The 26,942-nt window shown below is 40.2% G+C and overlaps 1 protein-coding gene across 2 annotated transcripts in view; it reads right to left on the bottom strand.

The window, feature by feature from the left end:
• Window positions 1–623: 623 nt before the first annotated feature.
• Window positions 624–26,942, bottom strand: part of n4bp1 (nedd4 binding protein 1) — a 28,185-nt gene continuing 1,866 nt past the window's right edge. For both annotated transcript variants that reach the window (XM_077515644.1, XM_077515645.1), the window contains exons 2-12: window positions 20,115–20,342; window positions 19,779–19,952; window positions 13,310–13,836; window positions 12,894–13,221; window positions 5,489–5,815; window positions 5,156–5,391; window positions 2,886–3,016; window positions 2,593–2,689; window positions 2,314–2,421; window positions 2,129–2,230; window positions 624–1,911 (exon numbers count right to left, since the gene is read on the bottom strand). In XM_077515644.1, coding sequence (XP_077371770.1) covers window positions 1,554–1,911; window positions 2,129–2,230; window positions 2,314–2,421; window positions 2,593–2,689; window positions 2,886–3,016; window positions 5,156–5,391; window positions 5,489–5,815; window positions 12,894–13,221; window positions 13,310–13,836; window positions 19,779–19,952; window positions 20,115–20,342 — 2,616 coding nt within the window. In that variant the 3' untranslated portion in view covers window positions 624–1,553. The remainder of the gene's footprint in view (window positions 1,912–2,128; window positions 2,231–2,313; window positions 2,422–2,592; window positions 2,690–2,885; window positions 3,017–5,155; window positions 5,392–5,488; window positions 5,816–12,893; window positions 13,222–13,309; window positions 13,837–19,778; window positions 19,953–20,114; window positions 20,343–26,942) is intronic.

Here is a 26,942-nt window from a genome sequence, read left to right on the forward strand (position 1 = left end):
GTAAAAATCCTGCCACAAATTGGTGTTAGCCACAGGTGCTTCGACTCAACTTGCAGATAAAGGAGTTCATCTCAGCCTACTGAATGAATCAAAACACGTGGCTAAAGCCAAACTGTTTCAGGATTTTGACTTTCCAACCCTGGTAAAAACGCCACAATCTGCAAAGCTATTGTACAGCTCTACTGACCTCTAGTGTAAGCAAGGGAGACTTGCTGCTACTTTCCAAGTAGGCTATGAATGTAAATAATATACGCATAATACATTTTATGTATAACAGCACCCACTGGCGTCAAAATCATGCCTGGACGTAGTAAGGAGCTCATACAGGACCCCGTGGAAACCATCCATGAGGACGTTGTTTTCTGTGAATTACAAAATCAATATCAATATTTCCTTTTTTTTTTTTTTTAAAGCACTTGAAATTGGTAGGTGCTGTATAGGCTACAGGTAGTTTACTTGGAAGCCATAAAGAGGAAAATAATTTTGCTTGCAACAAATTAACCCATTTTTTTTAAAATGGTATTTTCTTCATTAAGTGTTCCCTTCGCTTTGTGTTATGTGCTTTCAGACAGAAGCTGACAAGCTTGCTGTCGCATCCCATTTACTACTAGTCATACAGTACATATGGTGGTAATACTCTTTATTGATCCCGCAAGGATATTATTTACATTCTCCTGTTGGCTTTCTGTACACCCAATACAACTCAAAAATTGTATACTAACCACCTCAAAAAGTTGAATCTGTGCACTTTGTCCATCACTGCACCCTTCAAAGAAGAGCAAGTGAAGAAGCTTCCTGTGGACTGGGGCATTTATTTTGATTCTTCACATACATAAACCCACATGTCCAAAAATATTCAGATTTAAATACAAAAGAAAACCCTTCAGCAATGCTTACAACATGGTGCAGAAACATGTTTTTATACAGACTTGGGTTGGTATGTTACACAACTTCACAACTGATGCTCATCACATATGCATGCAGGGGGAAACTCCCAGTCCACATTCTTCTTGGAGGGTGAAAGAAACACAAGGAGTGATTCTTCAAGTGTCTGCAACTGAGCATTTTAACGTGAATCAACGGAACCTATATACATCTTTCATTGCTACAGAAGTACAGTGAAAACAAAGCATACTGTACAGCTCTACAACACATTCAAACTACACAATTGAACCATGTAGTGTTTTAAAACAAGATAGATTGACTAAAGCGGTAAAGTGGCTCCAAAACAACCAACACTGTTAACCTCCAAATAATCAGGGATCCTGGGAACATATTCCACCAAAAAACAATAGTAAAATACCAATCTTCTGTCCTGCTTTAAAATTATAAGGTGTTCTGTTTGCAGAAAAAAAAAAAAATGTTTCTATGCTGCTCCCAAACTTGAAGACCTTTAGAGAGGGGGGGAGAAAAAAAAAAAGGACAGAGTTATAGATAGCAACATCATCTGTTTGGCTGTAAACATACAAAACGAGATTATCCAAGCTGAGCAAGAGCGGAAAATAAATAGTTAGGGGTCCCCTTATATGAAGTCTGGTTGTTGGGTCAATGAATCATCCCAGCAGCAACCCCGACAAGGCGTTCAAGTCTCTCATGTACGGGTTGTCGCTGAGAATGCGGTCGATCTGTTGCTTCTGGTCCGGGAAAATTGCACCCAGCTGCTTCCTCAGCTCGGATGTCTCTCCCGGTGAACGCTGGGGAGGGGGCGACGGCGAGGGCGAAGCGGTGCGGCGGCGGCCCGGGTGGGGCCACTGAGTGCCGGGGTGGGGGATATGGGAGGGAGGAGGCTGGGGGGCGACGCCAGGGGTCCATGGAGCCGAGTGGAGGGCCTGCACATAGACTGGTTGCTGTTGGTTGGTGGATGGACGCAGGTCCGGAGGCCTCAGAGGGGGATTGGTGAACGGAAAATGCCTGCACAGACGCGGAGAGGAATATTAGTTAATATTAGTCCCTTGCTATTTGTGTGTATAGTTCATATCAATGACCACAAACACAGATAGGCTGAACCACACATTGTGGGTGTGTTGGGGGTTTGTAGAAGGTGTCATTCACCACCACGTGGGATCATGTATGTGGTGTGCTGGGGTGGTTATATGGTGTCACATTTAAAAATTAAGGGAGCACATACCTGTTGATTTTACGAAGGAAAATGTCCAGATGAGGTCCCTTCTTACCCAAAGGGTCATCGGGGATCATGAAGTGGTCCTCTACAAAAGTAAACTGCAGTAACCTGTGTGAGTTTGGAACTTTAGTCTACATCTAGCAGTCAGATGACATCCACTTGACTCATGTGAGGTTCGAGCAACCAATCACCTCTCTTGAATGATCCGGCGCCATGTGTCCGAAGAGTTGACAAAGTCTCTCAGGTTGTCGTTGGTTACAATGATGCCGTCTGTTTTTTCGGCTAAGTGGAGCAGGAATCTAACAGAGTAATCGACATACAAGATTTCTTTTGTCACTGGAGACAATTTGATAATGGACATGTTTTAGTCATCTACTACTCATACAGTTGTATGTGTGTTGAAACTTATATTACAATACAAACACATATGACTGCAATTCAAATGGTGGATGTGTGTTGTATGTATGCACCTGTCATCATGCGAGGAAATTCTTTGACCGCAGACCTCCCTGGAGGGGGTAAAAGAAAGCAGCCGCAGGTCTTCGAGTTGATTTAAAAAATGTTGTTCTGCAAAAATAAATCAACACATGGAATCAGAAAAAAACTAATAACTATACAGGCCAAAAATAGCACACTGGATCCTGAATCTGTGTTTTAAATTTTTTTTTTATTTGAAAGCCCCCCAAAATCCTCAATTCATTCATTGGTGTCCGTTTAAGGTGGTTGTTTGCTCATTCATACACGCTCCACATTCCTTTGGTACCTGTCGTGAATGGGTCTCTCTTCTGGCGCCACTGAGGAACAAATACAGTGATCTCCCTGTGGCCCCGCCTCCAAAACGTCTCCACTGCAAGTGCTATCCCTCGACAGGAGAAGAACCGATTTAGGCCGTGACTAAAGAGACGGGGACAAAAACAAATGTGTGGTGATGACAACGGAAGAAGAAAATGTGCACAAGGATCAACTTTAAATAGTTTTCTATGTATGGCAGGGGAAAGAATAATTTATCAATATACATTAGAACAACAAAATAAAATGCTGATTGGGCTTAACTGGGGCTACCCAGAGTTCTTATGGGGCTTTTGCCATGACAGCTTAACCAGACTAACTTTGGGCAAGAGGTGGGATCCACCTTGGCTTGTTTGCCAGACAATATTAGGAGGGAAAAAAATATGTGTGAGGAAGCCGGAGTACAAACACAAGTGGAACACGCAAACTCTCCAAACAGCAAGGTTTGCCGAGATTTGAACCTCAGAACTGAGAGGCAGACGCACAAACCACTGAGATACTGTGCTGCACAATCTCGTAATGCATATCGACTACTTCACTACAGAGACGACAAAGTGTGTGGAATGCTCTGGGACACATTTTAATACACTGTTATAAACCAATATCACGTATATACCAAAATAAACAGTTCCTTGAATCAATACATATTAACTGAGTATTTCATGATTTTTTAACTACACGTCCAAAATCTCCGCAGCAAGGCGACAACAGCGGCCAAATTGGATATGATGTAGTCAAACCATGTTGTTAGCTGCTTGCTATAACATTCTCTTCCTGATTCGTCTCATTTTGAAATTCATTTGCATGATGCCGTCTCATTGTGTTGCCAGTTTTTCTTCAAACTGACGGATGGATGGCAGTATATGATGTCAGTTCCCCACTTCCCCAGAGATGTTTTTTTACGTGAAAAAGAAGACATGGAACAGCACCTTTTCGAAATTAGCAAAAGGACTCGACCATGATAGCTTCACTGCTAATGAATAAAGAGTGGCGCATTAGCGACATTATGTCTCCCGAGCGTTTGGCGATTTCAAAAACAAAATAAGGACAATCCATAACACCTGGCAGCTCAGAATTTGCTCAAGCTCACTCCTCATTTGTGTCACTACATTTCAATTTAAGCAAGCTTCAGTATAACACAATCGTATTCCGTCATGTCTCCATTACTGATCAAACTACAAGGCATGTTTGCGTGTTTTATGTAATAAAGACTATCGTATTTTCACGACTATAAGGCGCACCTTCAATGAATGACATTTTAAAAATTTTCCATATATAAGGCGCTACAATAGAGGCTGGGGTTACGTTATGCATCCATTAGACGGTGCTGCGCTATAGGGAATGTCAACAAAACAGTCAGATAGGTCAGTCAAACTTTATTAATAGATTACAAACCAGGTTTCTGACAACTCCATTCACTCCCAAAATGAATAAACAGCCATTTTATTATTTTCTCTGAGGTAAAGAATTAGTATTAGCTAGCGATCCAAGATGGCGTGATCTTCTGCGCATGCGCGTCACCGATCGTGCAGGGTCACCGATAGCGTCTTGACAGCGAGACCTGTTGCAGCTCAGTATTGATCCATATATAAGGCACACTGGATTATAAGGCGCATGGTCAGCTTTTGAAAAAATTGAAGGCTTTTAGGTGCGCCTTATAGTCGTGAAAATATGGCACCTAATGTCCTTGGCTTTTGTGTACTGTGAGACTGCTTCAATTAAACGATAAAAACAGAGACCAATTTACTGACAGGGCATCACAACCAGCTTCAGAACAAAGATGATGCCGTTGGTTGTACTATGTCACGCAAGCACAAGGTTTGAAAAACAATAAATAAAAAAGAAAAGGGGTGCTAGGGAGCTGTCACAGTTTGCAAAATTCACAAAAATATATACATAAAAAAATGTCGAGGCTGTTTCATTGCGTTTTTACAAAAGCAATCATTAATCATCAGTTCTCTGTCTGGGTGATTTTGTGTCATATTCTTTTCACTTTAATCTCAATTTAATGAAAAAATATGTAATGCGTCGGATCTCTGACATTTAATTTATTTTAATCAATTCTCTAGCGCAGTTTCCCACACTTTAGTGTGCTAAGGTACACACTTTAGAAAAAAACAAACCAAAATGTGACAAAATTGACATTATTGTTCAAGCGGACAACATCACTGGCAATTCATTGATATGAGGAGCCTGCAAGGGCCACCAACTCAGAAAATTCAGTTTCTTCACATATTAACTCACGCCATAGCTACATTGCTGCCATCTATGATGATGTGGCGCAGTTCTGGTAGTCCCGGCTCGTTCGGTAGCTTCAGCGTATACCGGGTCTTCAGTGATTGGTGAAAACGAGCCAAACCGGTGACAGGGGGTGCCGGTGGGTTGCTTGTGGGTGGATTCCTGGCTCCGCCGCCGCCACCGTGAAAGCCCATGTGGCCGAGGGTCTGGTAGGCAGAGGGCTGGCTTGAGGTAGAAGCGGGCTGTGAATGACAAAGTTGCTTGAAATGCGTAAGACATGACTGTAAACCAAGTGGAGCAATGCCGTCGAAATGAGAAAGCCATCATTGGAATACCTACATCGGCAGTGGAAGCCACAGAGGTGGCGCTGGCCGTCAGCCACTGGGGTGCGCTGCGCAGTGCAGTCACGCTCTCAACTTTCATTGAACCACCTAAAGTCCGAGTCCCGCCTCTTGACAGGTGATCCTTATGTGAAACGTTACCACCTCCCCGTGCCAAGTAGTCCGTTCTGGATCCGGTATGGGTGTTGGCATGTGCCATCGGAACCTCTGACGTCCGAGTATCTGCCATTTTGCTGTTTGTCTCACTGACATCATCGTCATCGGAAATGGTAATGACCTCGCAGTTCCCTGCTTGGGCACTGGAGCTCCTCTTGATAGTAATGGCCTGTTTTTTTCCCCAGCAAAGAAGTAACATTAAATAGACTGTATTAATACAATGCAAATATTAAGAAACCGCTCTACCAAGCAGAATGGTTTGGCACCATCCCTTTTCTATAACACTTGTCCTTGGGTCCCGTATCTGCTGACTTTGGGATTTCAGGAAAAGATTGTTTCACGCTTTTTCTGGTGGATATCGTGATTTCAATTCAATTCACAACTTTCTTCAAACCACATTTCACTACAATATTCACTAAGAACAGTAACATGCCAGAAAATTATATCATACCATTCAAACATTACAAGTTTTTACCTAAATAACATAAGGACAATAAAACGGCTGCATGAGCGAGGCAGTCCTTTTTTTTTTTTTTTTTTTTTTTAAATGGTTCAATAATGTTAGAACTAAAGCTTGCAGTCATACATATTTAAAGATGTAAGGTACAATACTTCATGTAAAAATATATCTTTGAACCAAAAAAAGTGGTAGCTGTATAATTACCATACATACAAGTTCATTTCAAATCCCAGTAAGAGTGTATTTAAATTGTTTTTTATATTTTTGTCATAGACTAACTGCTTCAAAATTCGAATGAGGGCTGAGCGATATGGCCTAAAAGTTAACTCGTGGTATAAAATCAATCCCTTCACACTTCACAGTAATAGTATATATCTTGATAAAAACTGAAGCGCAAAAAATTGAACGGACGTATTTCTGAATGAATCATTCACATTGTAAAATGGTAATATTTTCTGTGAAAAAATCATGATCAAACTTATTCTTCTACCTGCTTTTCTATTTGCATTTGCATGTAAACATGTATACTTTTTGACCTTTAGAACAAAATAGATTTCACAAATATAATAAACTTTTTTTTTTCTTTTTTTTTAATTGCCTAGCATTCCCTTCTTTTCGAGCCGCCGGCAAAACAAGGAGAATCGGCATCTGTGCAACATCATGTTGTCTTTTTTTTTTTTTTTAACCAGCTCTGAGCTGATTGGTTGTGTCACAAACAGCATGTCGCTTCTGATTGGTTAGCTTGGCAGGAGAGGAAGGAGACAGCAACTATGTGTCAAATAATTGACACAACAGGTTCAAGAGCGGTGCAAAAAGCCACAGCTTTGGCAGTCACATGATGGCATTATCTGGAATCGCAATTTCTCTCCAAAAACAATAAATCATTCATTATTTATATGCTGGGCAAAAATATAAACCCAACATTATTTTGTTTTTGCTCCCATTTTTCATGAGCTGGACTCAAAGACCTTAAACATTTTTTTACATACACAAAAGGCCACTTACTTCTTCTAATATTGTTCATAAATTTGTCTAAAACTGTATTTCTCCTTTAGGCTAGACACAATAAAAGGTCACTCTGAAATGTGCCGTTTTATCACAAAGGACAATGCCACAGATGTTAGTTAGGGCTGCTCGATTATGAAGAAAATATTAATCACGATTAATTTGGTCATAATTGCAATCACGATTAGGACAATCACTTGTTTTTTTTTTTTGGTACAAAATGAAAATTTTTAAATATGTAAAAATTCTTAACACAAATAAATTTATTTGAAACACTATATCCAAATTCCTGTTGGACCAAACAAGATTTATTAAATTACCGCTAGTCATTTTAAATTAAAAGAAAACAAAAATCCAAATATATAAATTTAAACAAGTAAAATTAGTATTACTAATCTTGTATTTTTGTTTAGTCATTTATTGTGATAAAGTCCTTTATTTTCTGTAATGCAATTAAAAAAACAAAAATGTCATACATTCTGGATTCAATACAAATTAACTGAAATATTTCAAGCCTTTTATTATCTGAATATTGCTGATTATGTCTTACAGCTTAAATAAAACTCAAATATCGTATCTCAAAATATTAGAATATCATGAAAAGGTATACTAGTAGGGTATTCAATTAATCACTTGATTCGTCTAATTAACGATTTTGTAATTGTGGAGTGTAAATAGGGCCAGTGGCGGAGCCAGACTTTTATAAAATAGGAGGGGGCCCAAGGATACTTCATCCAAAGATGATGCCAAATTTGTTTTCATGAAAATTAATTTCAATCGGAGTCTCTAAATGTTCAAATATATTTAAGTACATATTAAGCACAGGGGAGATTTTTGCACATAATGTGCCGTTTAATAACATGTATAAAATGTACAAAAAAACAATTCAGTACTGTTTAACCTCAATGAACTTGCACGCACACACGCAGATACTGTATTTATGCAATTACTCAATAAAAGAATACAGTACTTTTATCAACATAACATTATAATATGAACATAGTGAAATTTGTATTACAGTATGACTAAAGGTCCTGTCTAAGTGCCAAACTCTCCTTGTCATTTTCAACACACCCTATGAAAAATACATTTATTACTCCAACTACTACTTCATTTACAACCACATAATTTATTAATGTGATTAATAATAATGTTAATAAATCCTCCACTTCTGCAGGACTGTCTCAGAAAATTTGAATATTGGGATAAAGTCCTTTATTTTCTGTAATGCAATAAAATAAACAAAAATACCATACATTCTGGATTCATTACAAATCAACTGAAATATTGCAAGCCGTTTATTATTTTAATATTGCTGATTATGGCTTACAGCATAACAAATCTTAAACGTTCTATCTCAAAATATTTAGAATATTTAGAGTCCTGTAGACTAAAAACGTTACAGCATAATCATAAGAGAACAAGAATACAGGACTGTCTCAGAAAATGAGAATATTGTGATAAAGTCCTTTATTTTCTGTAATGCAATTAAAAAAACAAAAATGTCATACATTCTGGATTCAATACAAATTAACTGAAATATTTCAAGCCTTTTATTATCTGAATATTGCTGATTATGTCTTACAGCTTAAATAAAACTCAAATATCGTATCTCAAAATATTAGAATATCATGAAAAGGTATACTAGTAGGGTATTCAATTAATCACTTGATTCGTCTAATTAACTCGAAACACCTGCAAGTGTTTCCAAGTGAATCCAGAATGTATGACTTTTTTATTTTTATTTATTGTATTATAGAAAATAAAGGACTTTATCACAATATTCTAATTTTCTGAGACAGTCCTGTAAATGCAAACGTCAGCGTCTGTTTGAACTTTCAACCATTGGAGGGTGGCAGGCAAACCAACATGATATAGCCAAATGCCAACGTGCATTCTTGATGTGACGGCACTCAGGACTGCCTCTCAACAGGTGATTCTCCTTCTCCCGACTCTTAGTTAGGTGGATTATGATGCTTTGTCGAATGTAGCGCCAGCCACTGTTCAGGGGGGGCATAACAATTCGTAGGCATCTGATTGAAAAAAATGCTGGCAGGCTGCATCAGCCAGGCGTGCGACGTCACTGCGCCGGTGCCGTGATATGTCAATCATTTGGCGTCTGCTGGGTTCAATCACATTTCTGGGGGACTGTTTCATTGGGGTCATATTTAAACAAACTCCTCCTACAAAATTTACCCGATCGTCTTCAAATTTGGTCTGTTTCTTCTTAAAGTGTTGAAGATGAAAAGTTGTTGAAAGCTTTTTAATTTGTTGCACGTCATTGCCGTGGCATGCACTGTTTTCAAAGGAAAAAAAAAAACCTTAAAAAGCATTCCCGGTTGTACGTTTCAACTAGAGCTCCGAAAATTTGGAGGCATATGTAACATCCCTCAATGTACAAAAAATGAAAAATAAAATAAAATAAAAAAATAAAATAAAATAAAAATTATTCTAATTATTATTAGTCTATTGGAGTCATATGCTAAACCTAACAAGAAGACTGCCATTTTAATTTACTTTGGGATTTGGGGCTTTTATATCGGTCATATTTTAACAAACTCCTCCTATAAAATTTATCTGATCGTCTTCAAACTTGGCGTGTTTCATCTTAAGATGAAAAGTTAACTAAAGCTTTTTATTTTGTCACACGCCGTTGCCGTGGCGATGCATCGTTTGCCAAGATAAATGCTGTTTTTTTTTGTTTCTGTTTTTAGTGTCAACAAGTGTGAACACTCATGAAACTTTGCACACACATCAGACCTGACAAATATTTTAGAGATTTTTTTTTTTGCAATTTGCAATAAATGGCTTGATAGCACCCTCTAGACATTTTTCTGAAGCTTTTTCGGTTGTATTATTAAGCTAGATTTGCAAAAATTGGGACAGATGCCTATCAGCCTAAGACCTACAAAAATTATTATGCAGCCATATGCTAAACCTAACAGGAAGTGTCACATTTTTATTTTATTTTGGGAATTATGTATCATTTTTTGCCGTTTCATGAAACTTTGCGCACACAAGGCATAGAAAAAACATTTACATTTTATTAATATTCAGCCACTATAACGGCTCCATTGTTCATTACTTATTGAGCAATTCCTTGGCGGTCCGCAAGGGGGAGCACCTCATAAGAATGGCGGAGAAATGTAAGGAAGTCTTGAGGTGAAGAAGACTCATAAGCTTAGTTATTATTATTATAGTTTTATATACAGTATGTGTGTGTGTGTGTGTGTGTGTGTGTGTGTGTGTATATATATATATATATATATATATATATATATATATATATATATATATATATATATATATATATATATATATATATATTAGGGGTGTTAAAAAAAAATCGATTCGGCGATATATCGCGATACTACATCGCGCGATTCTCGAATCGATTCAATAATCGGCAGAATCGATTTTTTTTTTTTTTTTTTTTTTTTTTAGGATTCACACCTTGAGCATGGAAGAATGTTTGTTTTATGAACGGAACATTAAGCCTTAATATTTTATTTTAATGCTGTTCAAACATGAAACAGATTACAACCTCTATAAGACTGAAATTTCAGATAAATAAATAATACATTTTCATATAAATCTTACACTCTACAAGCTTACTGATTAGTATTTTCTAAATTTGAATGAAAAAAAATCGCAACAATCGACTTATAAATTCGTATCGGGATTAATCGGTATCGAATCGAATCGTGACCTGTGAATCGTGATACGAATCGAATCGTCAGGTACTAGGCAATTCACACCCCTAATATATATATATATATATATATATATATATATATATATATATATATATATATACATATATATATATATATATATATATATATATATATTAGGGCTGTCAAAGTTAAAGCGTTAATAGATTAATTAATCACAGAAAAAAGTTAAATTAATCACATATTAATGCAGATTAATCGCACTATTTTTTTGGGCCGCACTTGAGCCTTGAACGTAACCGCGGATGGTTACATTGAAAGCTGCGCAGGTCAGTGATTAGGTCAATGCACGGCATTTCCTACGCCTGTTGTTCCAAAATGAGCCGAGTGACTCCAGTTGGTGTGCTCGGTGGTAAATTTCGCTTTCAAAAACACCCCGACGGGACTTTAGATAAAACAAAAGAAATTTGCGTTTAATTAATTGCTGAATTGCACCCAATTGTTATGATGCTGTTACGTTTTGAGCAATACACGCATGTATGCAATTGCGTATATGCATTTAATCAATGTTTGCAAATGACATTCAGATAATGAAATGCGTTAATGTCAAAATATTACGGTATTTTGTATTTATTTTATATTACGCAAATACGTGAGTAATCGTGATTAATCAAAATTTAAGTGTGATTAATCAGATTAATAATTTTAATCGTTTTACAGCACTAATATATATATTACATATACATTTATATATGATATATTTATATTATATTTATTTCTTTTTTATTATGATGTTTTTATTTTATTTATTTTGTATGATTACTTATTGTATTATTTATTTTAATATATTATTAATTTATATTAAATTATTATTTTATGATTAGTTTTTTTTCGGGGCGGCACGGTGGACGAGTAGTTAGCACATCCGCCTCCCAGTTCTGAGGACTTGGGTTCGAGTCCAGGCTCCGGCCTTCCTGGGTGGAGTTTGCATGTTCTCCCCGTGCCCGCGGTTGTCTTCTCCGGGTACTCCGGTCTCCTCCCACATTCCAAAGACATGCATGGCAGGTTAATTGGGCACTCCAAATTGTCCCTAGGTGTGCTTGTGAGTTTGGATAGTTGTTCGTCTCTGTGTGCCCTGCAATTGGCTGGCAACCAGTCCAGGGTATACCCGCCTGCTGCCCAAAGCCAGTTGAGATAGGCTCCAGCACCCCCCACAAGGAATAAGCGGTCAAGAAAATGGATGGATGGATGTTTTTTTCGTAGATTATCGTGGATTTATTTACCTGACAAATATATCAATAATCGCGGTATCGTCATATCATTAGAAAATTGTTACAGTGAGCCTTGTATCGCAGATCGTATTGTATCGTGAGGCACCCAGAGGTTCACACCCCTATTCTCTGTGTAGAAAAGGTTTTCGATATTTGAGCACAACTCAAGTGAAAAATGGGAGCCAAAAAAAAAACTGCATTTATATTTTTGTTCAGTGTACATTTCTGCACCTTTTTGTTGGGCTACAAAGGTTATGTTGGGTTGATTTGCCATGCATAAAGTCATCAGACCTGTGGAATATTGGGATTAAAAATGGACTAATGCAAAACTCACCTCATTCAAAATACACAGAGGATTAAAAAGAAATGATTCATGATGAGCAAGACAATCGTGTTTTTTGTTGCGGATTATTTTAGTACCTGGCAATATTGTATTCCCACTTTTTGGGTTTTGGAATTATAGTAACTAACACCACTAACAGTATGGGGTACATGTGGGCCACGTCCCAGTACTTGCACTTCCCTCGGTTGCACATTCCCCTTGACGAGTGAGTGTGGAGTGTGTCTGTCTCAGTTGTCCGAAGCATTTCAGAGAGCTGAGATGCCCTGGGCGAGAGCGCGTTTGGGGGGGCGCGATGGTTGGGGGTGAGAGTGTTGGAACGTGGCTGGAAATGGTGCTGATGTGCTAAACACGGAAGTCGGAAGTCCGTGGCATCTTACCCCATTTGTACCACAAAAACAACACTACACAGTGAAACACTAGAAAGGATTTCCTTTCCATCCATATTATTGCTAACTGACCCAAACCGTAACAACTTGACTAAAGATGGACGTTACCTGTTGAGTGCTGGCTTCACTGCTACTGCACTGCCTCCGATGGCCAAGTCCATTACTACTGGCTCCGTGACAGTTGGGCTTAATATTCTCCTTTGATCTTGCAAACTCCAATTCCTTCTCGGCGGCTAGAGATGTCAGTGTTGAGGAGGACGAGGGAAGATCTGACGAGCGCCAATTGTTCAGTTTTGTTTCTTTAATTCCTCTTTTTGTTTCCCTCTCACAACTGTTTGTTTCTGCTACAATTTTCTCAAGAATGAGGAAGGTGTCTTCCGTTTGTCCCGTGTCCTTGATGACACGCTCCACCACGTCCTGCTGGTAACCCATGGTTCTGAAGGAAATTTGGTTTAAGAAATACATTTGTACATTAATATGAATTTAAAAGGAATTGCGATCATGTTTACCACTGTGATATTTACCTGAAGAAATTGACCAAACAACGGAGATTGGTTTCTGGGCTGACAGCTTCACTTTCTTCAAACATACCCTCACAAGGGTTCAGCATGATTGGACCAGCAACTGTGTTTGCTTTAGCTGAGGATGAGGGTGAGGAGACTGTGCATGAAGCAGACGCATTTTTGGCTCGATAACCACTACCGGCCCCAAGACCTTCCCTTTCCCGGTGTCGCTCCCTGTCCCTCGACCTCTCCGGGGACTCGTCCCTCCGCTCTAGAGAGTATTGTCGCTTAGTGTCCCGGGTTTCGTTCTCTGAAGAGCGTCGCTTGTGTGAAGGCCTGGTGCCATTCAGCAGGGTGGCCTCGGGACCCAAACCAATACCTCCTCCTGCTTTTCCAGCACAGTCGGCAAAAGGTGTCGTCCGCGTTCCTCTGTCCTCAAAGCTGGTATCAAGGATGCGAATGGAGAGATCTGTCACAGGGGTGTTACTCTGTGAGCGATCTTGCTCAAATTCTGCTAGGTTGGAATGTAGGTTCTGGTTCACCACAGCCTGAGAGACAACACAATATTGGGTTTTGGTTTAGCTTAATCTTACAGTAAATACACAACATGATTATTGTGTAAGATGTACGATATAAGGCACTGGGATTCAAAGCGTCTCCCCTCAGGGAAAGATTGTGATAATTAGATTATGGGCAACCGTTTCTTACTAATTTTGCTTACTATTCACAATTTAACAAAAAGTGAGATGGGAAACTTTTCTGCATAATAACGCTGCAGTACTTCCTGTGAAAATGTTACATCACTTACAAAAAGCTACAAATTTACACACCAAAAGGGAGTGGTAGTTAATCTAGCTGGAGTGTTCCAAAAGCTAAATTTTTAAGAAAGTAAGGAAACTGAAGGCAAAATCTATTTTTTGAATATATATGTGTACGTGTGGATATTGTCTTTCTAATTTTGATTTAATATTCATTGACATTTTCCTTACGGAGGCGATGGAGTCCAGATCTGTCAGGAGCACTGAACAAATTAAAGTGAGAAACGGCACACAGTTATATAATAATAATAATAATAAATTCTATTTGTAATGCACTTTTCATCAGCATGATCTCAAAGTGCTACAGAAAATAAAATAACATAAAAAGAAAATAGGAAATAGAATAAAATCGGATTCTCAATTAAATATCATATGCCTTTCTAAATAAAAAGGTTTTCAGGCCTGATTTAAAAGAGCCCAGACTCTGGGTATATAACATTTGTATGTAAATGATTCATGTTAAGCCTAGAGTTGGGCAGTTTTCTGACGAAAACCAATCATTAAACATGTCTTAAATGTGTAGAATTATAAACTGAAGATATATCACCATACTCTCTCAATTCAAAGAGGCCTATTCACTAAGAATGCGTTGCGTCCGGTAATAGCGCGAAATATTGCACCACAACTGCACTCGCAGTCTGCGCCGTTACCCACCTGTTCACTAAGGATATTGCTCTAATGATATACCGGCGCAAACACGCCCACAAAACTGACAGCTTTGCACCTGATTTATCACACATGGCAATGGATTTGCGCCAAGAACATGGTTGTTATAGTAACAGTTGCGAGAAAGATGACATTATCAGAAAGCAAGGTTGGACCGAGAGTAATTTACGCACTTATAGTTCCATTAAGGTGTAGAGAGCAGAGAGGACGATGACGTAATTCATTCATAAAGTACAAATTATTGGTGCGATTGTTTTTTTTTAAACTATATTTTGAGAGGGTGGCGTGGGCGTACATTATGCATCTGGCACGTAAGAATTATCGTAAAATGCCTCCCCGCCATTGCCGATCAGCCCGGGTTACGTTATGTGTCCTAAACCAACATTGAGAAATGTCCCCTTCCCTCCCTCTCATTATTATTATTATTATTGTTATTATTATTATTATTTTTTAATGATATGTCATTATGGAGTGAGGCATTTGAGTGCTATAATTATTCACAAAAATAAATGCCCTATATAGCCTGGACATAATTTGAATTCTTTGTATAAAAAAATTAAAATAACAACAATAACAATAATAACAGGAATTTAAAAATCAAAATTATTTAATATAGATTTTTTTTTAAGTTGTCAAAATAGTTCATTTGACTGGTAACGAGTTACTTTTATTATTAAGTAATTTAATTACTAACAGTACAGTCTTCCCTCGCTAATGTAGCCGCGAGGGGGCACAAGCCAGTGTCTTCTTGTGCCGGTCCCAAGCCCGGATAAATACAGAGGGTTGTGTCAGGAAGGGCATCCGACGTAAAACTTTGGCCAAAACAAACATGCGAATCAAATATATGACTTCGATACCGGATCGGTCGGGGCCCGGGTTAACAACGACCGCCATCGGTGCTGTTGACCTACAGGGTGCCGGTGGAAATTGGACTACTGCTGGTCGAAGAAGGAGAGGAGGAAGGTGTGTTCGTAGGAAGAAAGAGAAGAGGAACACCACTAGTCTAGGACTTAGAGTAGGGACTTTGAATGTTGGGAGTATGACAGGAAAAGGTAGAGAGCTGGTTGACATGATGCAGAGGAGGAAGGTGGACATACTGTGTGTTCAGGAGACCAGGTGGAAAGGGAGCAAAGCTAGAAGTTTAGGAGCTGGTTTCAAATTGTTTTATCATGGGTTAAATAGGAAGAGAAATGGAGTAGGAATTATCGTGAAGGAGGAGTTTGTTAAGAACGTCCTGGAGGTCAAAAGAGTGTCAGATAGGGTCATGAGCCTGAAGTTAGGAATCGAAGGTGTGATGATCAACGTTGTTAGTGGGTATGCACCACAGGAAGGATGTGAGCTGGAGGAGAAGGAGAACTTTTGGTTGGAACTTGATGAAATGATGCAGAGCATCCCTAGAAGTGAGAGAGTTGTCATTGGTGCAGACTTCAATGGACATGTTGGTGCAGGAAACAGAGGAGATGAGGAGGTGATGGGCAGGTTTGGTATCCAGGAGAGGAACGCAGAAGGACAGCTGGTGGTTGATTTTGCAAAAAGGATGGAAATGGCTGTTGTGAATACTTTCTTCCAGAAGAGGCAGGAACATAGGGTGACCTACAAGAGTGGAGGTAGAAGTACACAGGTAGACTACATCTTGTGTAGACGGTGTAATTTGAAGGAGATCAGCGACTGCAAAGTAGTAGTAGGTGAGAGTGTAGCCAGACAGCATAGGATGGTTGTGTGTAGGATGACTCTGGTGGTGAGGAAGACAAAGAGGCCAAGGACAGAGCCAAGGACGAAATGGTGGAAGCTGAAAAAGGAAGAGTGTTGTATGGCTTTCAGAAAGGAGTTGAGAAAGGCTCTGGGTGGTGAGTTTGTGCTCCCAGATGACTGGACAACTACAGCAAATTTGATCAGGCAGACAGGTAGGACAGTCCTTGGTGTGTCATCTGGAAGGAAAGGAGATAAGGAGACTTGGTGGTGGAATGAGGAGGTGCAGAAGTGGATACAGAGAAAGAGGTTAGCTAAGAAGAAGTGGGACACTGAGAAGACTGAAGAAAGTAGAAAGGAGTACAGGGAAATACAGCGTAAGGTGAAAGTAGAAGTGGCAAAGGCCAAACAAGAGGCTTACGATGACTTGTATGCTAGGTTGGACAGTAAGGAGGGAGAGACTGCTCTATACAGGTTGGCAGGGCAAAGAGATAGAGATGGGAAGGATGTGCAGCAGGTTAGGGTAATAAAGGATAGGGATGGAAGAGTGTTGACAGATGCCAGCGGTGTGATGGGAAGATGGAAAGAGTACTTTGAAGAGTTGATGAATGAGGAAAATGAGAGAGAACGAAGAGTAGAAGGGGCGACTGTTGTGGACCAGGAAGTAGCAAAGATTAGTAAGGATGAAGTGAGAAGGGCATTTAAGAGGATGAAGAGTGGAAAGGCACTCGGTCCTGATGATATACCTGTGGAGGTATGGAAGTGTCTAGGAGAGGACGCAGTAGAATTTCTCACTGGGTTGTTCAACAGGGTCTTAGATAGTGAGAACATGCCTGAGGAATGGAGGAGAAGTGTGCTGGTGCCCATTTTTAAGAACAAGGGAGACGTGCAGAATTGTGGCAACTACAGTGGAATAAAGCTGATGAGCCACACAATGAAACTATGGGAAAGAGTAGTGGAAGCTAGACTGAGGGCAGATGTGAACATTTGTGAGCAGCAGTATGGTTTCATGCAAAAATAAAAAAAAATAAATAAATAAAAAACCAAGAGTACGACAGATGCAGTATTTGCTTTGAGGATGTTGATTGAAAAGTACAGAGAAGGTCAGAAGGAGCTGCATTGTGTCTTTGTTGACCTGGAGAAAGCTTATGACAGGGTGCCCAGAGAGGAACTGTGGTTTTGTATGAGGAAGTCTGGAGTGGCGGAGAAGTATGTTCAAGTGGTGCAGGACATGTATGAGGACTGTAAGACAGTAGTGAGGTGTGCTGTAGGTGTGACGGAGGAGTTCAAGGTGGAGGTGGGACTACACCAGGGATCAGCTCTGAGCCCCTTCTTGTTCGCAATGGTAATGGACAGGATGACAGATGAGGTTAGACAGGAATCCCCATGGACTATGATGTTTGCAGATGACATAGTGAACTGTAGTGAGAGCAGGGAACAGGTGGAGGAGAAGCTAGAGGCGTGGAGGTTTGCCCTGGAAAGGAGGGGAATGAAGGTTAGCCGTAGCAAGACGGAGTATCTGTGCGTGAATGAGAGGGACCCAAGTGGAAGAGTGAGGTTACAGGGTGAAGAAACCAAGAAGGTGGAGGAGTTTAAGTATTTAGGGTCCACAGTCCAGAGCAATGGAGAGTGTGGAATAGAAGTGAAGAAGCGTGTGCAGGCAGGCTGGAACGGGTGGAGAAAAGTGTCAGGTGTGATGTGTGATAGAAGAGTTTCAACTAAAATGAAAGGAAAGGTTTATAAGGTGAGACCAGCAATGTTGTTTGGTCTGGAGACAGTGCCACTGAGAAAAAGACAGGAGGCAGAGCTGGAGGTGGCAGAGATGAAGATGCTGAGATTCTCTTTGGGAGTGACCAGGTTGGATAGGATCAGGAATGAGTACATCAGAGGGACAGCACATGTTAGAAGCTTTGGAGATAAAGTCAGAGAGGCTAGACTTAGATGGTTTGGACATGTCCAGAGGAGAGATAGTGACTATATTGGAAGAAGGATGCTGAGTTTTCAAATGCCAGGCAGAAGATCGCGAGGAAGACCAAAGAGGAGGTTTATGGATGTAGTTAAAGAGGACATGAAGGTAGTTGGTGTGAGAGCAGAGGATGCAGAGGACAGAGTTAGATGGAGGCAACTGATTCGCTGTGGCGACCCCTGAAGGGAAAAGCCGAAAGAAGAAGAAGACAGTCTTCCCTCGCTATAACGTGGTTCATTTTTCGCGGTCTCGCGGTTTTTTTTTAAGTGCAATTTTGCACATTTTTTTATAGTAATATACCCATTTTATAAAAATTTATGAAGCTTTGAACATTATCAATGTTTCAACAAGAGAGAAATGGGAGAACATGTAAATGCCTCAATGAGAAAAGTGTATAAATTGTGCGGTCGGGGATTTTAGAGCCTTAAAACATTTATAAGAGTTGTAAAACATAAAGCTAACTACTTCGCGGATTTCATTTATTGCGGGTATTTTTTGGAACCTAACCCCAGCGGAAAACGAGGGAACACTGTAAACTAAAACTAATGACTTTTTTGATTAAAGTAACGTAACGTTCAACACTGCTAGTTATGCACAAGATATGAATAGCTTGTTGTTGTTTTTTTTGCACATGCTATGAATGTTAAGTTTATGTTAAAAGTGGTAAAAACATCACTAGAAATTTGTACCAGAGTAGACCTTAAAAAAGCATATCTATCACTACTCAAGTCGTAACTTTCCAGTTCCCAAGTCCAAGTCCTTACAGATGAGCTACTGACGGCTCCTCAGCTTCCCCCTTCCCATATATGCTCCACCTCATTCAAGTCACAACTAAGAAGCACAATGACTGGAAAAAGATAAGCATTCTCTTAATTCCTACCATTCAGTAGGACAGAACTGATCAGCTTTATCTAATAGCAATTGTTAAAGAATTTGCTAGCAGAAATGATAAACGAACACATATTTTGGGGAATTTAATTGCAATTTAAAGTATTATTAAAAAACATACTGTAGTATATAGTGTACTGGCAACGGCTGGCTTGATCTCACTTTGTACCCGCAGTTTTGATGGATGCTTTTCACCTATGATTCAATTATTCGTCGCAAAATTAGTTGAAGACAGAACTCCACCCACTGTTGTGCAGTTACGTTCCGTCGCGTCACTCTGTTTGAATCAATTTACTGAGAGGAGACAAACAACCCCCGACCCCCCAAATGGGAATCCCCCAAACGCAGTCATCTTTTATTGTGACTACTGACTACTGTTTCAGTTAATCCTGTTTGTACAAGTTGATTAAAAGACAAGGATTGTTAGCTTATAATAAGTATATGGTGATAAGAAAACACAAACCAGTGAGGATGTTTGTAAGCTGGTCGAGGTGTGAGCCAGTCCGAGTAATTCTTCTTTCAGTGCACTCGGCAGTAGAAGAAGCTCCATGGTGTACTTATCATCTCTTTCCTCTACAAAGGACTTGAACGCTCGTTTCACTGCCTGCTCTCTGTCACTCAGTAGACTTCGCTTTTCCTGTATAAATTGGACAAGGCAGAAATTTTGAAATGACAAACCGTGATTCGTGCTTAAAATAACTTTGCTCGTTAAAACGGTTCCAGTAATCTAAAGTGAACATTGTTTTATTTGTAATAAAGACATTTTTCATCAGCAATTTGCGCTTGATATTAACCTCACCTGGAAAAGTGCCACAAACTGTTGAACTCTGCTCTGTGCCATCACGACAGGCTCAGCACGGCCGAGCAAACGAAGGCGCCCTGGCTCAGGAACCAAAACTTCTGCACTTGTGTCCCGTATAAGCCTGTCCAGGAACAGACCACGGGCCCCGGCAAAGATACAGTGCATGTCCACTGGATAGCGTTCTTCTTTTTGCAGCTCTGGGTCACACAGCCCCCTCACATACTCCTGTAAAACATAAAGAAACAGCATTAAGGGAGAGTAGGCATTTTTGCGCAATTGCAAAGAGTTCCCAAATGTCTTAACGGGAAGTCAACCCAAACATTTTCTTTACAATAATATGTTCTATGCAGCCCCACTAGTCTAAACACGGTATTGTTCAATATTGTGTTTAATATTGAATACTAATAGTTAAGCAGCAAAATCCACCCATTTTTCCCCCCCCTCTAGGGGGGCATCCATTTTGTCACTTGCTGTTGACTGAAAATGACATCACCGTTGTTCAGGGCTTAGGTAACAGCCAATCATGGCTCACCTGTTTTCAGAAGCTGACCCCTTTTAAGTGTGCTCATTCAAGGCTCGTGCAATGATGAGAAAGGTAGCAGGCAGCTGCGGGAACTCATACATTCCACCATACAGTGGCCACCGTATGTCACTTCAAGTGCACAGCAGCATTCTCATAGTAAGCATCGGGGCTTTTCTTTCCACCAGATTATGAGGGAGGAGATTGACGAAGTGATGAGTGGACAGCACACACACTGGAAAACCCCACGTCTGCTATTGGCATGTTGTCAAACTCGATCGCAATTACTGTACCTGGCAATTTGGCAGGTACACTCTGAACATTTTGAAAAATTAAACTGGTTAATGATAAACATTATTTATATGAAGATGCTGATCACTTTTAAAATAATCTCAAACAAGGTTCCCAAGTACCTGCAAAATTATTTTTCTCTCATCTGCAAAAGTAGTTCAACTGATTTTGTCCCATGTAAATACAAAACCCTAATGGGTAAAAACTGTTTGTTTTTGTACAGTGCAGTAGTACAATGAAACAAACTGTCAAGCGCACTAAAAATAAGTGGATCCTTACATACCGGTATTTTTAAAATAGCCCTCAAACTGTGGCTGCAAAACCACACTGAAATATTCAAATGAAATTACCGTATTTATTCATATTAAATAATCAATTTTTTTATGTTTTGAGCTCATTAATTTAAGTACCTTTATTGTGCTGCTGTTGCCATTACCCCGTGTTTATATGAACAACACAAGGTTTTTATTTATTTTTTGAATGTTTTAATGTTTGAGTACCACCATCTCCCTTTAAACAGAATTTGCTTTTCCCACCCACTGGTCGCTGAATCACTGGATGCTGGTGTCTGTAGATTTCACTCTGCTTCATCTATCCTCCTTTCCTTTCTTTAGTTTTTCCTCTGGTCTCTTGAGATCTCCCTAATCTGTTGGAATCTAGAGGTTTCTGGGGTTGGTGAGATTCTGGTTTTGTAATCCTGTGGGTGGCAGGTGGTGTCTGTTTGGTGCTGGATTTCACTTTGCTTCCTCTTTCTTTCCTTTGATCCTTCCTCTGGTCTCCCGACCTTCTGAACTTCGCGACTCTGAAGTATCCGGTTAAGGTGAAGGGTATGGGATTTTCATTAGGTTTTAGGTTAATTAATGAGCACAAACTCATATACACACACACGCACACAAAAGGGAGCAATGATGATGACATGTTGAATCAGTAAGAATGCTGAATGAACAATACTGAGCTCTTGGGGGGGGGGGGGGGGGGGGGGTAGTACCTCCCCGTTCATGAGCGCTAATCCAATATGGCGGTGTCAATGGTTACGGAGCGCGTCCATGGTTACGGGGCGCGTCGGCCATGCGTCATATCCTTCCAGCGAGGCTGTAGCCAATCATATTGCAGCGGAGCGGGTACATCTCGGACCAGCTATCAGCTAGCATGCTACAACACACCATGTTGCTGTGTCCTCTTGATTCGGCTTTATTTCCTAATAACAGCGCTTGGTACTGTTCTGAGTGAGTCAAGACTCGTCTACGAACGTGACTCCTTGTTGTACCTTTAACACAACGGCGGCATTTCGGGTGTGTTCGAGCATGGTTGGGAGAAACCGTTGCCCCCGCTCTTGGCAGACATTCCGGCTGAGCTCTTCCGCGTTCGTGCGCTTCCTTCTCGGCGGCGGCGGCGGGGAAAACGCGGCGGCCTGTTGAAGCTAAAGCGGGTGCTGGAACAAGCATCGTCGACTGCTCGGTCCCGAACGCCTGGATGTACTCCATTGTGGCGTATCCCGGACTCTGCTGGTTCACGGCTGCTAAGGATCGTCGGCTCGCCTGGACAGCCTCGGCCGTGCTGCCCTCCGCGCCTTAGACGTGGTGCCGACCTGCAGCTTCATAAAGAGCTTCCCTGAGACCGCCGAAAGGAAGAGCCACGCACCACTGGTGCTCCCACAAGGATCGCACTATTAAATGCGCGGTCATTGACAAACAAAACCTTCATCCTAAGGGAGTTCTTTCTCTCAAACGAGCTGGATTTCCTATGCCTGACAGACACCTGGTCTGTCGCCGGTGACTCCATGACCACGATGATTGAATTACTACCACCAGGCTGTGCTTACTTGGACGCTCCGAGGACGTTGGGACAAGGTGGTGGAACGGCGAGTATTTTTAAAAATAACTATAAAAGTAAACACATATGTTTACCACACCGATCAACAGCTTTGAAGCCACCTTCTTTGAAGTCGGCCAAACTGTACTGTGCTGTGTCATCTACCGACCTCCAAAATACAATAAGGAGTTTATAAATTAATGGGCAAATCTTAACTTTAGCTGTCAATCTCAAACGTGAGAGGAAGTTACTTCACGGCTGCACGATATTGGAAAAACATGCGATATGCGATATACTTGCCGAATGTAGCGATATCGATATTATTGCGATATTTAACATGTACCTAAAGAAATTACATTTTTATTATCTAATGAAAGAAAAACATTTTTCATGCGACAAAATAAGCAACCTTAATGTAATCTTAGTTAATTGTAATTATGTCTTGCATGGCGATGCACATTTTCATTTCATTTTCATTTTTCACACATCATCTGACTGGTCAAATTCATATAAAAAGCATAAAATTCAGTATAAAACTTATTGCATGCCTTTGCGATATACATATTGCAAGGGCCAATATCGCGATATCGATATTTTTTCGATATATTGTGCAGCCCTACTTCACATGACACCCAAGGACTAATTTTATTGGCTATGACTTATATGGCAACTTCCTTGTCACTTGTCAACCTACGGGACCCGCTGTGGTCCAAAAATGGCAAAGTTGCCGTTTGCTGAATTTTGTGTAAGAACTGAGAAATATTTTACGGAACTTTAGAGGTCCCGTACCAGACATAACAATTTAGCCCAAAATACAGGAAGTCCCGGCTAATATGGGACAGTTGGCAACCCTACCCACTGGACACCTGCGGGTCGCTTGTGTTATTTGCGCAGGAAAATAGGCAGCATTTTTCGCGCCAGGAAAATAGGCAGCATTTTTCACAACCCCTTTTTGCCCGGCGGAGAGGTCGGCGCTGCTGGACAGTCTAGCTGGTGAGTTGGATGGATGGGCCATGGAGCTGATGACGCAAATGTCGGTGCGAAGCGCGGTGGTGTGCGCGGGATGTGGAGATGGAGGTTTGGCGCGTGGAAGACAAGCAGTTTCGGTGAGACTGGAAAATTGGAGCATACTTTTGTGTGTATGGTGCTCATCACGGACTCAGCAGCTGCTTGTTTATGAGATAGCTTGTAAGCAAACTTAGCTTGTAACAAACATGTGTGACGCCATGCATGTTGCGATCACGTCTCTAATCAACTGTTGAAAGGAGACTGATTCTGTCCTCTTTCATCTATAACTGCTTCAAACATCAAAGCATATGTTAGTAGGAATGGAAAAATTGTTTTTGTTGTGTTTCTGTAAAGCGCTTTGTGATAGCTAAGGCTGTTTGAAAGCACTATGTAAATAAAGATGACTTGACTTGATAACTTCATTATTATTAATTAGGGCTGTCAAAGTTAACGCGTTAATAGATTAATTAATCACGGAAAAATGTCGCATTAACTCTTTGTCTGCCAGGTTCGGCAATTGCCGAACCCTACAGACAGACCGTATAGCGCCGCGGATGGGAATTGCTGAAAAAGCGCCTTTAATGGGAATTTACAGAGGAAAGCCTCGACCAGCCGTGGTTGCAGTCAATGTTCCCTCTAATTTTTCATGTGACTCTGCATTCACGCAAACTTCTTGAGCAATCCATGGCTTACGGTGAGCAACATCCACGGACTTATATTCTGATGCACAATGCCACTTATTCACCATAGCGAGAAGTGAAGCCACCGGCGCCATCTTACGTTGCCACCCACTAAGCCAACCAAACTTGAAAATATTCGTTTTCCCGCAGCGTTTTCATGTTAATTTACTGTCTCCACAGTGAAATGCCGCCGTGCGTGGCGTATGGTTGTACCAATAAGACTGCAAGAAGCGCTACATTCACATTTCATTGTTATGAAATTAACGCATATAAAAATTTTCTCCTATAAGCTATATCTGTGAGGGCTATTCAAAGACTTGTCTGCATCATGTTGTTAGAACCATGAACAATTAAATGAACACAAAGGCCATCAGGACAAAATTGGCTGTGAAATGTAAACCCAACTGAGTCCATCTATATACAGTAAGCTCTTGACAACAGACATACACATGGCAGCCAAACCAGTATTACACCTGTCCAAAACCTGAGAAAACAAATTACATGATGTATGTAAGTTACAAAAAAATTCTAACCACTTGTACATCATGCATCAGAGTCCTAGGGGTGTGAATTGCCTAGTACCTGACGATTCGATTCGTATCACGATTCACGGGTCACGATTCGATTCGATACCGATTAATCCCGATACGAATGGTCACGATTCGATACCGATTAATCCCGATACGAATTTATACGTCGATTGTTGCGATTTTTTTCCATTCAAATTTAGAAAATACTATCAGTAAATTTGTACATGTACACTGTAAGATTTGTATGAATATATTTATCTAAAACTTGAGGCTTATAACCGTGAGCCACTGTACACAAACAGTTTGCAATCTGTTTCACATTTGAACAGCATTAAAATAAAAATATTAAGGCTTAATGGGCCGTTCATATAACATTCTTCCATGCTCAAGGTGTGAATCCTAAAAAAAAAAAAAAAAAAAAAAAAAAAAAAAAAAAAAAAATCGATTCTGCCGATTATTGAATCGATTCGAGAATCGCGCGATGTAGTATCGCGATATATCGCCGAATCGATTTTTTTTTTAACACCCCTACATCAGACGATTAGATTCAGCCCAAGTTTGTTACTTGTTTTTCATCACAGGTTATTTTAAGCATAATAAAGTCTCAAAACAATTTTTTATAAATATGGGCCCACATCGTCCACTCAAACATAATGGAAAACATAATTTATTAAAACGGGAACATTTCTGAAATGCGTGAAGAGCCCCATTGAAGACGCTCGTAAACTACACCCATATTTGGACTTCCTGAATGGCGTGGTTGCGTGTCGCAGTCACGTCAGTGCTGAGTGTGAGTGTTTGTATCATGTATGCATGCTTCAAACTGCAGTAACACAACTGTGTGCGCACCCAAACTGCTATTAAAACTAAGTGAAGTGGGAATCGTGTCCTGTTGTGTGCGTGGTACGCGCGCCAGCTGGTGTCACCGTAGTGATGTGATGCCCGTTCATTTCGAACGGAGCCGCTCCGTCCCACAACACGACATGGCTGTTCCCCTTGCATTTAAGCTTTTTTGTCACATTTTACATTCCCACTCCATTAACCACATGTACTATATAAAGTTTTAATTTGTTTATAGGAAGATAATATACAAAATACAAACAGTAAATACAGCTGCAGGTTAGGATTTTTTTTACTGCGCTGCAAGACATTTGTTGTGCGCTGAGGTGGTGAGAGTACTGCGCAATTGCGCAGGCGCGCAGTCTAGACGGAACATTGGTTGCAGTTGTAAACTGATCCTGTACTGTAATGGGAAGAGGAGGGGGTGTGACGTTAGTGGCTACTGTTTGAAACAGTGCGGCTCAGGCTGGCTTCACGGGCTTCCGTTGATCCTAGATGACAGGCGGCGAGTCAAAAACAATTTATGATCAGTCCAACTAGGGCTGGGCGATAAATCAAATTCATTCGATTAATTTGTCCATCTAAAAGTAAATACATACAGTATTTGCATCACACTGCTGTAAAATAAATAATTGCAATATGATCATTTCAATGTGTATTTTCAGATCATTGCCTGAAAAATTCCGACTAGCATGAAGCGGGCATGAAGTCTTCCTTTTCACTGTAAGTTCGTTTGTCAAGATAGTCACAGTGTTATACTGTTTTTTTTGTTTTTTACTGTAAATAAATTGTTTGTTTGCCATCAAAAAACACTTTCTATTGTCAGTGTTAGTGTTTTATCGAAGGAAAGCACTCTTCAGGTGTTTGTGGTGTAGAAAAAAAAAAAAAACAACAACAGCGGCAAAATCAAAGTTGTGCATGAAATACATCGTTTCACAAAAAGCCTCTTTTCTCAGACTTTTCGTCCAAAAGACGTGATTTCGCTTAAACCAACCTCTTTTCTACTGCAGATTATGGAAAAGCGGAAGAAGATAGAAACACACTTCTTTTCTGATGAAAGATGAGACTTCAATCTTTCATTTGATAGTCTCTGTGTTTGCATAGTCCAAACACACAATTTTCAGTGGGCCTTGAACCATCAGTC

Source organism: Festucalex cinctus, chromosome 3, assembly GCF_051991245.1.
Source record: "Festucalex cinctus isolate MCC-2025b chromosome 3, RoL_Fcin_1.0, whole genome shotgun sequence".
Classification (NCBI taxonomy): domain Eukaryota; kingdom Metazoa; phylum Chordata; class Actinopteri; order Syngnathiformes; family Syngnathidae; genus Festucalex; species Festucalex cinctus.